We start from the raw sequence: 16354 nt of genomic DNA on the forward strand, positions 1-16354 counted from the left end.
GACGTATAGATCAGTCATATGATGAATCAATCCAAATTCTTTTAATTATAATATTTTTTAATATTAAAATATTATAGTGTTTTGATGGAGTTACTAAAAGCATCACAAATCTGTTTAAAAGTATTATAGCTAGTAGTATAAATTTTATACACCAAAGATTCAACTAGTTCACCACTATATGAGTCGATCTGATTGTTTTATCAAGAATATCTCAATATGAACTTTGAGAAATATGAAAAAGGGCAATAATAATTTAAATTAGTATTATTATTATTATTATTATTATATTTCTTATACATATTATATTTAATAAACTTAATGAATAAAAAGTTTTATGTTTTATAGATATCTCAATATTCTTATTCTAATGATATAAACTTTGTCTATGTTACATCTACAAATTATTTCAAAACCTAACAATTATTTTATTAATTTTTAATTTAATAATTAATATAAAACTTGTGACATTTCTCTTCATTTTAATCATCCAAATTTACTTTATCTATATAAACTATTTAAGACAAAAGCAATTTCAAATACTGTCCTAATAAATAACATGATTTAACATTTTGGCGGGGAGGGATATGCAAGTTTGTCTTGAAATCATTGGCGACAAGTCAATGACGGCATGCAGCCATCTTAACCGTCCGTCACCAAGCCCACAGTTGATGATATCATTTGACGGTTCAGTTCCTTAAGGGAAGTTTATGAGTGGTCATGTCCGAACCACCCAAGAACCGGTTCTAGACCGTTCTGAACCGAAATCGAATCAATTTCGATTGATAAAAAAAATAAAAATCCATCCATCAAAATTTAATCTTAAGAATTCTAATTTAAAATGTTTATAATAACTCCATCATATAATCTAATTTATTATTTTAATCATATAATCAATTTTCGGGAGTCAAATCGTAAGAATCCGATTTCGGTTCAATTCAGAACCGTCAAACATTGACCCCGGTTCTCATCTCAGGTCCGGTTCGAACCGCATGAAATCTTGGTGGACTCTGTTTGGAGTCAGAGAGGGAAAATTCCACCTCTTACCTATAAACTCCGCCCACAGAAAGCAAAACCCATCCTCACCTCCGGTTTCCTTCTCCTGCGATCGCCACTGCGGATTCTGAAATCCTAATCCATCCACCATGGGAACGGACCCGATCGAGGATTTTTGGATCGACGGAGGAGGTTCCGATAGCGAGCTGCAGTACGCCCTCGATGGCTTCCATGACATGGTTCCGACCGTCGGGTACACGAAATCTTGATCCTCTTCCATTTCATATAGTCACTGGTTGTGATTGTTCCATTTATTCGAGTCTGCTCCGATAATCCTCGGGTCAGGTAGTTTTGGTGTTCTGATCGAGTTCACACACCTTTTTGGTAATCTGACGCGTTTTTGGGTTGACAATTGAAACAGAGTGGGGAAAGAAGAGCCGTATAGGGATTTGCGCGGTCTTGAGCAGAATAGCTCGAGAAAAAGGTCAATTTTCTGCTCTTTACCTGATAATTCTATGGAACTTGCAATTTCAGAGTCTATGGATTCTGGATTTGGATATGTTGTACGACGAACTTTCTTCGTCCAGCCCATAGACATTTTGTAGACCTTAATCGTAGAAAAGGGAAAAGATGACAATCCTCTCAAGTTCCTTCTCTTTTTGTGTTTGTAATTGAGAAGTGTCATGTGGGGCATCAGTAATCTTATAATTGAACTTGGGGTGATTAATTTATTCAAAAGAGAATTAACTATTTGTTTATACCTGGATTTACATTGTCTACGCGAAGAAATAAGTGTTAGCTTTCTAGGTTTTCCTTTTTTACTTCTCACACATTTAGATTCTGTACTTAACTGAGCCTCTTTTATAGCTGAGGGCTTTTTTAACACAAAACAAAACAAAACCCAAGAAAGGCTCATATCTATCTTCATCAGATCCCTGTAGTATATCTGGTTAGTGAGGACTTCTTCTATAAGAAGTAACGGTTTTGTTGTATAAATTACAATTTAATATGCCACTGTGTCTAAATCTTTTATAGTGACACTGCAATTTATATTTGCTATAAGGAGATGGATGTAATCATCTTATTTCCATTCACCAAATTAAGTTAGAAGAGAGCAATGAGGTCTAATATTGTTGATGGATATTTAAGTTATGACTGACATCAAAGGAATTTTACTTGAGCTTCATGGTTATGAAATGCAACTCAATCAATGAAATAAGTATATGGACATTATTTTGTGTACAAAAAATGATTTTGGCTTTGTTTTGTGAAGACCGGATGATGTTTTTAACTAAGAACAGTATGTGATGGAAGGTGAGGTTTCTAGCTCTATACATATCCCTTGCAAGATTAAGGTGCTAAACTTCAATCTACACTGCATAAGATACAAGTGTTGCTGCCAAAGCTCTATAATTTGATAGAACCATTCTTATGACCTTGTAGTGTTTAGATAGCATAGTTGACACTACAATAGTACCTCTTTCTGATGATGTAAAAAACAGAAATTCGTGAGACTGCTATTTCTTATTTCACATGCGAAAGTTGTTATTGGTTTATCCTCTAAATTTATGTTCAATTTTTTGGGGGTTTCATCAAAAAAAATTTCTACGATTTTTTTCAGGGCAAGAAATGAGCCACGTGCATCAAAGTCTAAAGCATGTAGGGAAAAAATACGGCGGGATAGGCAAAACAAGAGGTATCTCACTTTAAGATAAAAAAATTGCAAGTGTACTATTTATTTGGTGCATGATTTTTGTGGTTAATCCATAGACTAGACCCTAATCTTGTGTTGCAAATGTTTTTTGTTGATTTTTTAGGTTCATTGAATTGAGTTCAATCCTTGACCCCGGTAGACCTCCTAGAGCTGACAAAGCAAGTATTTTAGGTGATGCAACTCGTGTGTTGATGCGGTTGAGAGCTGAAGCACAAGAACTGAAGGAATCAAATAAAAAGCTTCATGAAACAATTAAGGATATGAAGGTGTGGTTTAAATTCATGCTTTTTTTTTTTTTTTTTTCTGTTTTCTACCTATGAATTAGTATGGCTTCTAAGAATTATCTTACAATTTAGTATATGGTATTTCATGACATGCCTCTGTTGGGCCTTTTTGTTCCACCATTCTTTTTTTCCCCTCAATAGTGAAGAAAATTTAAAGGCAGACCTGCCGGGTTTCAGAAGAGAGGTGGATGGACATTATTTTTCACCGTTAATCTGCACATAGGATTGAGTAATTATTTCCTCTTCTTTCTAGACTGTCCTGAAGAATGATCCTTGTGTGATTGTGAGGATGCATAGATCTCAGAGAACCAGGATGGTCACTGTTGTCACCAAGGAAATTTTGTCTATTTATGTTTTATTAGATTATGTATATTGTGTTGGCTTAAGATTTGCTTTGGGAACTAAAGGATTACAGACTTGATGAAATTACACGAATGTGTCAATGTTAATAGAGGGACTGTTAAAAACTTTAATTTTATTTTGAATGAATCACGAAACTATCTCGGTTTCTTAGGCATACTGGATAATTTTACTGTGAGATAAATTGGTAGGCCAAGTCTTATTTTTTGTTCCTGGTATTCTAATGCACCTTTATGATATCTAGGTGGAAAAGAATGAGCTTAGGGAAGAAAAGATGAGACTGAAAGCTGACAAGGACAGATTAGAGCAACAAATCAAGGTCTTGAGTGTGCCTCCAGTCGGCTTCTTGCCACATCCAATAGCATTCCATCCTGCTGCTGGCCCTGCTGCATTTGTTCCACAGGTTCAGGCCTCAGTTGATAAAACAACTCCATTCTCTGGGTTCCCTGGAATGGCAATGTGGCAATGGTTGCCTCCTGCTGTCATGGATACCACACAAGACCCAAAGCTTTGGCCTCCAAATGCATAGCACTCCATTTCTTGTTAATCCCTTTTCTGATGTGAAAAAGGCTTTGCTTCTTACGTTGAAATTGAACTTCTAATATTAATCAATGCTTCTAATATGATCATAATCTGCTAAGTTGTAGAAGATAACCGAATGGTAGCTTATTTTTATGGTTGCTAAGTTCTTTTGGATGTAACCCAGTGGAGAACAATGTTTGTAGTTGGACCGACAAGCTTCCTGATTGCTCTAATTTTCATGAAAATGTACTACTCTTTGTGGGCGAAACAACTTGGGTGGTATGGAAAATTAAGAACAAAACAGTTTTTGTACAATTGCAATCATTCAATATGTTATTTTTGCTTATATATATAGTGATTGAGACCTTTGTGCTGGTGCTTATTTCAACAGCAAGAATCTGATAGTTTGCACGCATCTTATAGCGGAGGACCCTCGCATCGCATCCCTTGGCGATCAGTTGGGCGCCGAGGAATTACGTGACGCGGCGGTAGGCCCCCACTCCTGACAACAATGGTGATCGGGCCCGGTCGTTTAGCCAATCTAACGGAGGGTACCAATATGTGGCGATATTGGAAACGTAATGAACTAAATCTTTATGATTTAGATGATCAAGAGCATACGTATATATGACCGCCTCGGTAACAACTCTCATACGGGTGCTTATTCTAAAAGCACGCATCTTGATATTTTGCACGCAGCTCAAAGCACGAATTTGAATTTTTGCGCGAATTTTATAGTGGAGGACCGTCGAATCGTGTCCCTCTGTTCGGAATAAAGCGCCGCACTGAGAAGCTGGGACGGTGGTCGGGCCCGGTCGGTGATCGACGTCCATCGGTAAATCTACTATAGCTACGATCGTCGCTCAGTTCCGCACTTGGATAGGAAGGTGACGACCCCAAGTCGGTTTTCTGGTTTCGATCGGAACTCGAATCACTTCAAGGTACGTGAAGGTTGTGATCGTCGTTGGTGTTTTATTTTAGGTTTATGAGGTCATTATGTTCGATTGATGCTTCTTTGTTTGCTTCGTATCTCATCAGAGGTCTCATTTGGAATGTTTTGTGGAAGAGCTGAGTGTTAATTGATACCAGTAGACAGATAGGGTTTTAGGGGAGTGCATATTGACAAGATGATTCATGAAGCCGCCTCGAACGAATCTTATGGATAGGGCAAAATCGATCAAGAGTATGAGCACATGAAACCTAATGTAGTGGTTTTTCTTTTTGAGAAAATATCATTTTCATCACAGTATGTTCTGAGTAACACATTTTAGTCCAAGCCCAACCTATTATCTTTAGATAATGTATCATCATCTGTATCAATTTTCATCCATTTTCGGGTTGGGGCATTCTGCTGCTGAGTTTGTTGAACGTACTCTGGCCTACTTTAAAGTTTTTTTCTCCATATAATTCTGTATGTACTGCAAAGCATATAAAGGATCATATGCCTTCTTTTCATACATCTACTCATTACTGTCACTCCAAAGAAACACACAATTGATCCCTTCTGTTTTGAGTCCAAAAGTTTCATGAAGAATGGTACCTCTAATCTTTAAATGAAAATGTGGAATTCTCACTTGTGATCAAAGGCAATGGACATGGAAGCCAAATGTCTTTATCCCAACAATATAGCAAATGATGATAGGGAAACGATTGATGATGGTAATTATGAGAATTAGATCTTTATGAATAGGATAGAATAGTTGGATGTGTAAATAAAACTGTTTAGATTAGGTAGTAGAAGGCAATGGTAAGAGAAGTGAGTTTTTCAAGGATTAGAAATTTTTGCCTATAGGTTTGAACCTAAAGATGGCCTAAGGCAATGGTTAGCTCCTATGATGTGAAACAAAATTGACTTACTAAAAGAAGAATGATAATAGTCAGGACAATTGTGACTCCCACTTCTGTAATGATGACTAAAGCAATAAACAGCAACAGGAAGGATTATACAGATTAAGCAATAGCCATCAGGACATAGGCAACCTGAATCAGTTGAGAAATAGCTTCTTGGTAGATTCAAACACAGCTGAACCATTTGTTAGAGAAACTTCTTCAGCATCCTTTTTCAATGTCCCATTGAATTAGACAATGATTGTAGTTTTCAGTAAGCTGTGTTCTTCAATTTCTGTTCTTGCTATATATACATAATCACCATGGACTCTGCTAGTGTTGTCTATAGTTGTTATGGTGTTTAGTTAATTCATCCTCGGGCTATATTAGTGGCCTAATATTGTAGCTTATAAAGTCTGGCTTGCAACAACTTTGTCATTCTTCAATTAGGTCTGAGTATAATACAAAACTATGGAAGGAGCACAGATTCCTCTGAGGGTATGGCAACAAGCAGCAGTTGCTCTTGCTTCAGCTCTTGGCACCCTGATGTGATCGAATTTGTGCAAATGTTTCTTCCTATGTATGCACTGTCAGTTGTTGGAGGTTCAGCAAGGTTTACCGAAAAGCAAAGGGCCCTCTTCTTCCGGCATTACTTTCCTTGGGCTATTAGGGCGGGTATGGCGAGCACAAATCTCAGGTGTGTGTACTACGAGAAGCATTTCACAAGGACCTGGAGGATGTGCGGAAGAAATGGGGTAAAATTCCTTACCCTGATCCTAAAGGGAATAGCTGAATTTATATTCTATTTTTTTTCCTTGGTGCTCAGGATTTACTTTGCTTTCCTGTCAATGAAGCACCCATAAAAATTATAAAAAAAATAAAAAGGATTTCTTGAAATGGAAATTTTCTTATTGAGATGTTTGTCATTGTGTTGCACATGTAAATTTTATAATACGTTAAAATTGTTTCTTTGTGACCTACACTTGGGTTCGAATCATGAAAATATTTTCATACTAGAATTTTCTTTTCTACACATGTAAATTCTATAGGAGTATGTTAAAAACAAAGACTAATTACATATTATCCTCTGTAATTAGTTATCTTTAACATCTTGATCTTTATATTTTCAAAAGTTACATTAAGATATTTACATTTATGAAAGTAAAACATTTAAGTTCGTGCTCCAACAAAATATCTTATTTTTAACCATGTATAAGGATCTTAATATTTCACTTTCGTAAGTATAAACATCATAATATAACTTTTGAAATATAAAAATGAGATGCTAAAGATAGTCAAAAGATAATATCTAATTAGTCTTAGAAACAATATGTCACAGGTTGCATAACCAGTGACAGTCTTAGTTACATGCAACTTAACTGCAAGAAGCTGCAACTGCATTACAAAAACTTTCCATCAATAGAGATATAATTTTGGTGGATGTTTTGCATTATAAAGTGATGTAATTGTTAGTATTGAGTTGAAAACAGCACTCTAAAGCTACAGGTAACTACTGGTTGAGGGAACAGGGAGCAGCCACTTCACCCCCAGAAGCTTGCCTCCCAGGAGGGTCTTCAGAGTTGAGCACTCGTAATAGTTCTAGATGCCCTAAATACCTCTCTCTCTCTTTGGAGCTCTCATCGTTCCCAAATACAATAAGCTCAGTAAACATTTTTGGACTAGTGGTTAATAGGTCAATATATCATTGGATTGGATTGGATTGTGACCAACGACACCAATGCCGAGCTCGCTATGGATGGATGGAGACGGTGAGATAGCTGCCTATATGAGAAGTGTGGGATCCAATTGCAACCACATCACAACACAATAAAATCACTGTCAGGCTGAGCCTCGCAGGTGACATATTGGGTTTGTTTCTGGATTCCATTTTTCATCTTCAAAAATGCAATCCAGAAGCAAACTTTTTGGTCAGTGAGTGAATCTAACTCATCAAGTCAGTGAGTTAATATTCCAACAGTTAGGATCCTGACAAGATTTATCTCAAAATGTTATAGCTGTGATGGAGAGTCGCAGCTGATCTCAAGATACAATGGATGAATGTTGCAACAAGGGCGGTTTGACCAAAATATATACAGGAACTCTGATGGCCAAGTTGAAAGAGCCAAAGCACAAGGAATAATGAGGTGAAACAACTGTGGAACACAAGTTAAATTAGCATGATTGAAGATGAAGTACGATAAAAATTACACATGCTCGCTTGCAAAAGAGTAAGTTCGATGCAAAGAAAACACTCTTCGCCTAATACACTCATCTACCAGCCATAGTACACAACACAGAATGCATTCGAGGCCGGCTCGACTGGGTATCGTCGTTCTCACTGTCATCATCGCTATCGGATGCATTACTTGTGTTGTTCATGGAATCCAAGGCACCAATAAGGCAGGAGATATGGTATGCACAGCAACAGAAGAAGACACCGACAGAAAAGTTCTGAGCGTAAAACGGATCGAAACACAAGCAACATCACCCGCGCCCCTCCCATATCCTCTGACTTGCTGATGATGACTGCAAGAGCTTGTTTCACATCTCCCATCCTTCCAAGTAAGAATACTTGCTCTCTAACAAGATCTTTTTTCACACAGATCTCATATGCCTGAAAGATGATGCTAGTCGGGCTTCCAGTTTACCACAATGATTTACAAACCAGCACAGGAATAGAAGTCTGAACCTTGTCTAGTCTATACTCTATAGTGCTGACTGCTGCCAAGAAATGGGGGCAGCATCTTCAGTTCATATTCTTCATAAAGCTCAATCTATAACAGAAAACAAATGTTATCCATACACATCATAAAAGAAGTAAAAGATGAATATGAGTATGTTGCTTTATCAAACAAATGCTGATGGGTGCTAATTTGGGATGAACAGTTAGAAAGAAACTTAGCTAATATATTTTCATGTTGCCAACTTGCAAACTTGAAGGAAACAGAAACGATTCAAAAAATGATTTAATTAAATGAGAGAAAATCATGAACTTTATATTCATTTAAGAACAAATTCAAAATATGCCACTCTATCACACTTGTCACCTCTCTGATTCAACTTAAATCTTTAGTTAACAGTATATGGATTGACATAATGCCATATGTTCCAAAGTACAAGTTAATAACAATCTTTTCATCCTAAACCATGTGGACTTGTTAGTAAAAACCCAATCCAAGCTCAGCTCAAGAAACCAACAAACTAATAACTAGTCGAGCGAAAGAAAAGACAGCATTGCAAAAGTGCATCATCAATTTTGTCTCTGATGTTATCATAACTAATATGGTTAGTCTTTATTAGTTAAGAAGATGGTGGCCCATTGTTGTCAATTAGGTATTCTGTTCTACTAAGGTCCATCTGGAAGAGGGCAACCGTGTGGTATTGCATGTTATCACAGTATAATTACTTTGCTGCATGAACGCTTCCCAAGTGGTCTTCTGCCATATGATTTGAAAGCTTAGAATATCAGGGTCATACATCAATACCATGATAACAAAATGAAGACGAATTGCATTCACACACACACCCTTCTTATCCTTTTTCTCCTATTCTCTGAAATCATATAACCTCCCTCTCTGTCTTTAATTGCCATCACACTCCAAGTCATTCTATTAGAGTCTGATGGCCTCACTGTGAGGACACCCTATGGCAAAACCAAGGGCAAGAGGGATGCCCTTCAATTTAGTAAGTACATTACATGCTAGAAACACCAAAAAGTAAACAATGTCCAACATGATCTTCAATTTACATTTAAATATCATCGAGAGAATTCTACCAAGCAAAATTTGAGCGCCAATCGACATCTAAGTTTGAGAAAGTTGGTTAGGAGGTTAGCTTGAGGTTGCAAAATTTCCATTAAAGGTAAATGATATGCTTCCTAGTCTTTTCCATTATGTTTACCTAAATGCTGCTTAAATTATCATATTATTTTCAAAATTAGTTTTAAGCTCTCTAGTACTTTCTACCATGTTTACTTTGTAACTTAAGCTTTATTCATGTTTTAATTAAACCTGATAACTTCATCACTATTTCTTTCTGCAAATGTTGGATCGGGCATGTACCTTTCTCTACTTGCATATGGTATTCTAGTTAAGGTATACTATATATTGGTAGTCTACATAAGTGTATGACATCCCTGTTGCTAGTACTTTGCACTGTGCATAGTGCATATCAAAAATTCTGAAAACATCATATTATGCATTAATTTAGTCAGTATTTGTCTTTGGTTCAAATCATGGAGATTGGTGTCCAACAATGGGTTCCAAACATTAACAACCCAAGTTTCATGGTTTCATGTGCTTATTCAGCCTTGACTATGGAGAGTATATGTGAGGTAGGGATGAGCCTAAGCATGAAGAGCCATCATTGCCTATAATCTAAAAAATTAATACATAAAAGAAGCACCATCACTATGATGGATTGTGTTATGGTCATTTACACAACTCTATTTGCAAGGCCAAAGATTGGCCCAGCCATATGTTGGCATCAAGATTTCAAATAACACAAAGATGATGGGAAAGCTGTAATCATGACAAACCAAATGGGATAAGGCTGAATACCGGCGGATGATATTCATTATCTACAGCCTACTTGCAATAGGACTTAGTACCAGAAGAATGATCGGTTTCCTGATTCTCCTGACTTGCATTTACTGCCTTTTTCTCAGTCTTTCTTTTTGTCCTAGTCTTGTTATCCAGCTGCAGCTTCTTTCTTATCTTCTTCCCATACGATCATCGTTGAACTCCTCGTCGGTGTCCTACAAGTAAGTCACCACCAAATGAAGAAAGGATTATAAATTAATCTAAAACCATAACCAGAGTACACAAGATAAACCACCTATCCAGCTGAAAGTGCAGACTTTGGCAAAAGATACAGTGGTGGAAAGAAGAAAGCAGCAAAGATTGGGTTAAGGGTGTAGGAAAAAGTAAAATCACTTCAAGAAATCCGGGCTTACCTTCACCAATGGCTCATCCTGCTCCTCGTTTTGGGATCCATCCACCAACATTGGCCTTGCGAGAATCGTATTCCTCATTGACCTGGCATCTCCCTCGGTGACCTTAGCTGCTGACTGGGGAGCCTCGTCCTTCCTCCACGGCCATCTCTTTCCCTCCCTAGTTTTCTCCTCTTCCCTTACCTCCTCCAGTGAAACCCTAGCCATGCTCTTCCTGAACATCGAGGAATAAGAGGAAAGCCAAGTTTTGGTGCTCCTACTCCTCTTCCTACTTGATTCTGATGTTTTCTTGCTTATGATATTGAAGTACTCTCATTGATAAGAAGATTAAGATTTGTACATGAAGGCTTCCTTTTAGTAAACAGAGTTTGTTACCAGAGGGTTTCAAGAATCTTGATTCTTGATCAAGATTTCCAAGGGAGTAAGCAGCATTTAGAAATGGATTCTAGAATCAGTGCAAAAGAGTGACTGACAATGCAAAGAAAAGTAGAAACTAAGGTAAATGGTTAAGATGAGCCAACAGTGAATTTTTGTTTTCTTGTTTTTATGGATTACTAATGCATTACAATTGTAAGATTTGGATGTCTGTTCTGCATCAGATCTATGAAGTGATGTTCTTGAACATTGGGTTCAATTTCATTCTGTTTCTTTAATCTAGTTCTGGGTTGGATTTGTTGAGGAACAAATAGCTCTAGATTTAATTCAACCATAACATAAAAAATTAATATGTTTTATGTAAACTATAACTTGTATACAACTTGCCATACGAAAAATATATTAGTATGCATTTAGAATCAAGTGACAAACCAGATCAAAATTAGTGACTATTGATGCCTAGCAAGTAGCAACTTTGTTGCACTTCATCTGCATGATTAGTGTTTTACATGAATCTAGAAACAAACAAGTAAATTAGCAACTCAAGTACCAACAAGTGCATAATCATAAATTTTAGGATGATAAACAAGTTGCATAGGAGCAAAAGGGGATACGAATCATAAGATTTTGAGAGGCGAAGTTCCAAAACCCTGATAAGTGTATGAAAATAAGCTTCACATTAATATTTCTTTTTTGAAGAAAAATATGAAGAGACAAACCCATTTGTTAGAAAGAAATACAAATTGTCTCAAGCTTAAGCTCAAATCAATTCTAACCTAATAAGAAACCCATTTGAACATAAAAACAATGTTCTAACATGGTAATGCCACAGCTGCAGTGATTTTAGAATCAAATGTTTTATGATTCCTTTTCTTCCATTGGATATCCCAATCAGCAGTGAGATTTTGGACAAAATGCCTGTGCCTCCAATCATCACATAGTTCAATAACGAGATCAAACCATCAACCAACATCGTCCAATGACCTTCATGAAAGATCAATGGATGCATGCACCGAGTAACTTCTACATGATCTGGTACAAAAGGTCACTTCTTTGGCATTTTCAGTTTCTTGCAACTAGAAGGTTTCTCTTCACATAAGCTGTAAAAGAATATTCAAACTTAAATCATCCATGGAAAGCAAATTTTTTGATAAATTATGGTGCAAACTCGAACAAAGATAGAACAATGAGCAAGCATGAGAAAAATATAGCACTCTGTAAAATTTTCTTGATTGAAGAGTACAACTTGATTAGGCTATTTCAAGAAGGAATAACATAATCACACGGAATATGGCAATTTTAGGATGTATGCTCGAGAAAAGTTAATGAGAGCATGAAACAAAGAGGAATGCTAGCAACAAATAACTACAGATTACTTCAAGAAAGAAAGTGAATTAGACTAACAGATGTCGTCATCAGTCTATCCCCTACAAAAGAAATGCATATAACATTTTCTTTAAAAATTTCAGAACTTACCCTTCCCACATGCGCTTACGCCTTGGGGTCATAAAACTTGAAGCTTGCATCGATTCACTAACAACCATAGAGGCATGACTAGGCTGAGTGCCAGAACCACATCCATTGAACAATGCCAACGTCTCAGCCAATTTGGGAGCACAGGCACTTTCTGCATGTTCTTTAAAATATTCCAACAACACAATACCTGAAATAGAGTTAACACTGAGTAATAATTTTTCTCACGATTAAGACAGACAAAGGATAACTCTCCATTGAAGGCAATTCCTATATAATCTGCATACTATCCCCATGTAATTACTCCATGTTGTCAATGAAAGTCAATTTTCCATAAAGCACATCACTTAAGAGACATATACCACCTCACAGTCCTTCAATTGTGCTTTCAGATTGTTGTTTAAAGCAACTTGCTAATAAAAATAAGTTTTATCATATTTGCACAGAGTATGACCAAATATTGCAAGAAAAAACAAAATCAACTAAGACCTATCTTCCATTTAGATTAAAAAAAATGACAATTGTCTTGAAGAAAATAGCAACCGCAAAATGCTAGGATAATTGGTAACTGGGGATCAAAGTCATTAATAGTATAAGAACTAAAATTCTGATGCGACCAAATAAAATAACATTTTATCGATGTCAAAAGCACAATCTTAGACAAGCACCACATAGATATGGGATGGGGTTTCAAAAAAAGACCAATTAAGATTTTTGGTACATGTGGAGTGAGAATTTTCACAATAATGATCATTGGTAAAAATGCATATACCACATAAGAATTTTGTCAAAATTACGTAGCCATTGTTGTACCTTCCAAATATGAACCTCTTCAATACATTATGTCACGTGAAAGAAAACTTGCAAAAAAATTATCTATACAATCAAATGTTCCATCATGGCATTTCAGATCAATAACAACTTGGTTCTGAGTAACAATTGACAAAATTCAGGCATTATGTAGCTGATTCAAGACTCCTAGAAACCATCTCACATCTTGCAAAGTTCATCAAACTTACCAACCAAAAAATGTGAATAAAACCTTCCTAGAACAAAGTTGACAAAATGATTTAGCAAATCATCACATGTGTGAATATTTCACCTTCACAAGGTGAAATTATGAATGACGAACAAGGAAATAAATTTAATTCTCCGTCACACAACAGCACCAACAGCACCAGAAGATCCTTGTCTCCTCCTCTAAATGCATTTTTCAAAGTTGCAACTTTTTCTCAACAATCGTCTCATTTAGACACCCAAAAACATCATCGCAAATCATACAGTTAATCTTAAATTCAAAAGCTTAAATTAAACGGAACAATGTGGCTCCAACTTACCCAGAGCTCTAAGCATTTTCACATCAAATTTGTCGGCAAGATACTTATGGCCAATGGTTTTTGCCCGTCTGACAATCAATTCTTTCAGGCTAATAAGAAAATCCTGCATATGGATATGAAAACAAATTTACATTTGAGGCCGAAGAAAGCACAAAATGACAGAAAATTCAAATTTACATATGGATATGCCAAGGACTAGAGATGCGAGATGATTCCAGAGTACATAATACAAAAAAGGACACCGACGTGAGGCCAAGCAGATTTGCTGGTCAGATTCACGGAGTAAAACAAGCAAAAGAACAACCTCTCATGGATAACGCCACCAATCTACTTGAGAAACAGAAAGGGCAGGTGCAGAAAGAGTCGGGTTTGCAGCGCTTACAAGTTCGGGTTCGGAGATGGAAGAAAGCCATGCCACGTCTCCTCCTCCTCCACCTCCACCGTCACCGCCCTCGCCGCCGCTTCCGCCGGCCGATCCATCTCGGATGTTGCTCTGCGAGGACTCCATAAACCAGATCAACAAGAGGGAAATGGCTCCTTCCCTCGAGAAGTTGCGTATTAGGGTTTTCCTAGTTTTCTGTGTCGGCGGAGAACCGGGGAATTAACTACGTCTCGTACTGGCCGATCTCCTCCATCGTAGGTGATCGAGGCTGCGGCCGTCGAGAGGATAGAGGTCGAGGAAAGGGCTGAGTGGGAACTGCCCGGCTGTGTCGGCGGCGCTAGCGTGGACGGCAGCTTGCTGTCGTCAGCGGTACAGCGATGGGCGGCGGCCTACCGTGGTTGCCGGCCCTTCCGTGGGCAGCTGCTGCGGTCGGCGGCACTGCTGTGGGCAGCGGCGGGCGAAGGCCTGCGATGGTCGCTGGCCCTGCCGCTGTGCGGCGGCCTTGTTGAGGGCGGTGGCTGCACAGAGTCGCGACAGGAAGTATCGTCGTGGCGGTAGTGCTTGGCGGCGGCTGAGGCTGATGGCGTCGCCGGAGGTCTTGTGGCTGCAGCGGTGGTTTTGGGTGGGCACAACTCGGCCTTTTATACTGAGCCCGCACGGATCCCATTCGGACTCGAGCACCATAGATAATCTAATTCATATCTTAATTAACCCGTTAAACCTAATTAAGGTTATAGAAGTTTATAAGATTTGTGAGCTTAATCTTAAGGGAACAAAAATGTTACTCTCATAAGCTGCAACAAAGCTTCTCCTCAACTCATCTTCTTCGATGGTTCGTATTAGGAACTATCTCATCGTCTGTTACCATTGCCATCATAACAGAGATTTGCCAACAATGGGTAACTCCAAAATCGAAGTTGAGTTGCAAAACACTTGATTCTGTGGACACAGCACGCAAAAGATCAAGCAGCTTAGATAATTGACTGTAATTAATGTCGACCATTAGGATTCCCGACAAGGAGTAAGGCCGGTTTCAAACACTAGTGATATGACATCCATGTAAAATTATAATTCGTTCGAATTATTTATCATATCAGTTAATTAAATATCACTATGCTGCGTGGCATTAGTTATATTCGTCGTGTCGATTTTTATATTTTAAAAAATTATATTAGTAATCATATAATTATGAAAGTAAAATATTTAAATTCATTTATCATAATAACATCGGTTCTATCAATGAAAATATAAAAATAAAAAATAAAAAAATAATTTTAACATTTAACGACGGATGACGATGACGTTGGAGTCGATGCCAACGTTGTTATTTGGCCACCTCTGGCGACGATAATATTTGCTCTCATCGCGATGCCACCCGTCGACTTTATCATCACTCATCTTACGTCGCTCTACATCTGCGTCAACGCTAACACAATTATCGCTTGAAAATTATGTTGATATCGATATAGATATTTATGGCTATTCTCTATCCCTCTGCTTTTTCACCATCTCATTTTTCTAAGAGTAATGCCTCGAAATCCCCAAATCCTCCTCCCCTACCTTGCCATAACTAAGGACGTCTTTGCCCACCCTCTCCACCACATTGTCACGGACAAACTTCTAAACGGTCTGTAATGGATCATTTTACCCTTTGTTGTGCAACTGTTCAGAGCTTGTAAAGTCTGTTTGTAATTTGCATTGTCTATGAAGTGTTTTCGGAGATGTTTGCTTGTGGATCCCGAGTGCGGCGTTTTCTCTGTCCTGTTCTCTCTTTTGTGGGTCCTAAGGGACCATGGGAGGCTTCGGGGAGGTTGACCTTTGCGGACGGACACGTAATGGTGCCGCACGACTTAGGCAAAACCAACTATGTCCGTGACAACACGCAAGTTCTAATTATGATGGAGGGGGTGGGCAAAGACGTCCTTAGTTATGGCGAGGCGGGAGAGGGATTTGGAGATTCTAGGGAATTGCTCCTAGGAGAATGGGATAGCAAATGAGTGGGGGGATGGGAAATAACCACCATTATATGTGTAGATGCCAATATAGTTTTCAAGCGATAATTGTGTTAACGTTTATGCAGATATAAAGCAACACAAGGCGAGTGACAATGAGGCCGACGATGTACTTCTCATGGAG

The 16354-nt window shown here is 37.9% G+C and overlaps 2 protein-coding genes across 7 annotated transcripts; one reads left to right on the forward strand and one right to left on the reverse strand.

The window, feature by feature from the left end:
* The first annotated feature begins 1066 nt into the window (after positions 1 to 1066).
* LOC135636609 (transcription factor ILR3-like) lies at positions 1067 to 3974 on the forward strand. Of its 2 annotated transcripts, XM_065148462.1 has the most exons (5): positions 1069 to 1246; positions 1415 to 1477; positions 2615 to 2689; positions 2811 to 2973; positions 3596 to 3974. In XM_065148462.1, the coding sequence occupies exons 1-5, from the start codon at positions 1143 to 1145 to the stop codon at positions 3878 to 3880; spliced, it is 690 nt and encodes a 229-aa protein (XP_065004534.1). In that variant the 5' UTR covers positions 1069 to 1142; the 3' UTR covers positions 3881 to 3974. The 2 variants fall into 2 exon arrangements, with proteins under 2 accessions (XP_065004535.1, XP_065004534.1); XM_065148463.1 differs by lacking the exon at positions 1415 to 1477 and having other exon boundaries at positions 1067 to 1246.
* Positions 3975 to 7856: 3882 nt separating this feature from the next.
* Positions 7857 to 14851, reverse strand: LOC103980672 (uncharacterized). Of its 5 annotated transcripts, none has more exons than XR_010495954.1 (7): positions 14219 to 14851; positions 13837 to 13939; positions 12503 to 12689; positions 10655 to 10865; positions 10310 to 10456; positions 8390 to 8474; positions 7857 to 8314 (listed from the first exon to the last, which is right to left on the reverse strand). XR_010495954.1 is itself a non-coding variant. In XM_065148464.1 (5 exons), exons 1-5 carry the CDS (start codon positions 14342 to 14344, stop codon positions 10412 to 10414), a joined length of 672 nt encoding a protein of 223 aa, XP_065004536.1. In that variant the 5' UTR covers positions 14345 to 14851; the 3' UTR covers positions 8389 to 10411. The 5 variants fall into 5 exon arrangements, 1 of the variants encoding a protein (XP_065004536.1); XR_010495953.1 differs by having other exon boundaries at positions 10260 to 10456; XR_010495952.1 differs by having other exon boundaries at positions 7857 to 8474.
* Positions 14852 to 16354: the final 1503 nt, after the last annotated feature.

Source organism: Musa acuminata, chromosome BXJ3-4 (genome assembly GCF_036884655.1).
Source record: "Musa acuminata AAA Group cultivar baxijiao chromosome BXJ3-4, Cavendish_Baxijiao_AAA, whole genome shotgun sequence".
NCBI classification, from domain to species: Eukaryota; Viridiplantae; Streptophyta; class Magnoliopsida; order Zingiberales; family Musaceae; genus Musa; species Musa acuminata.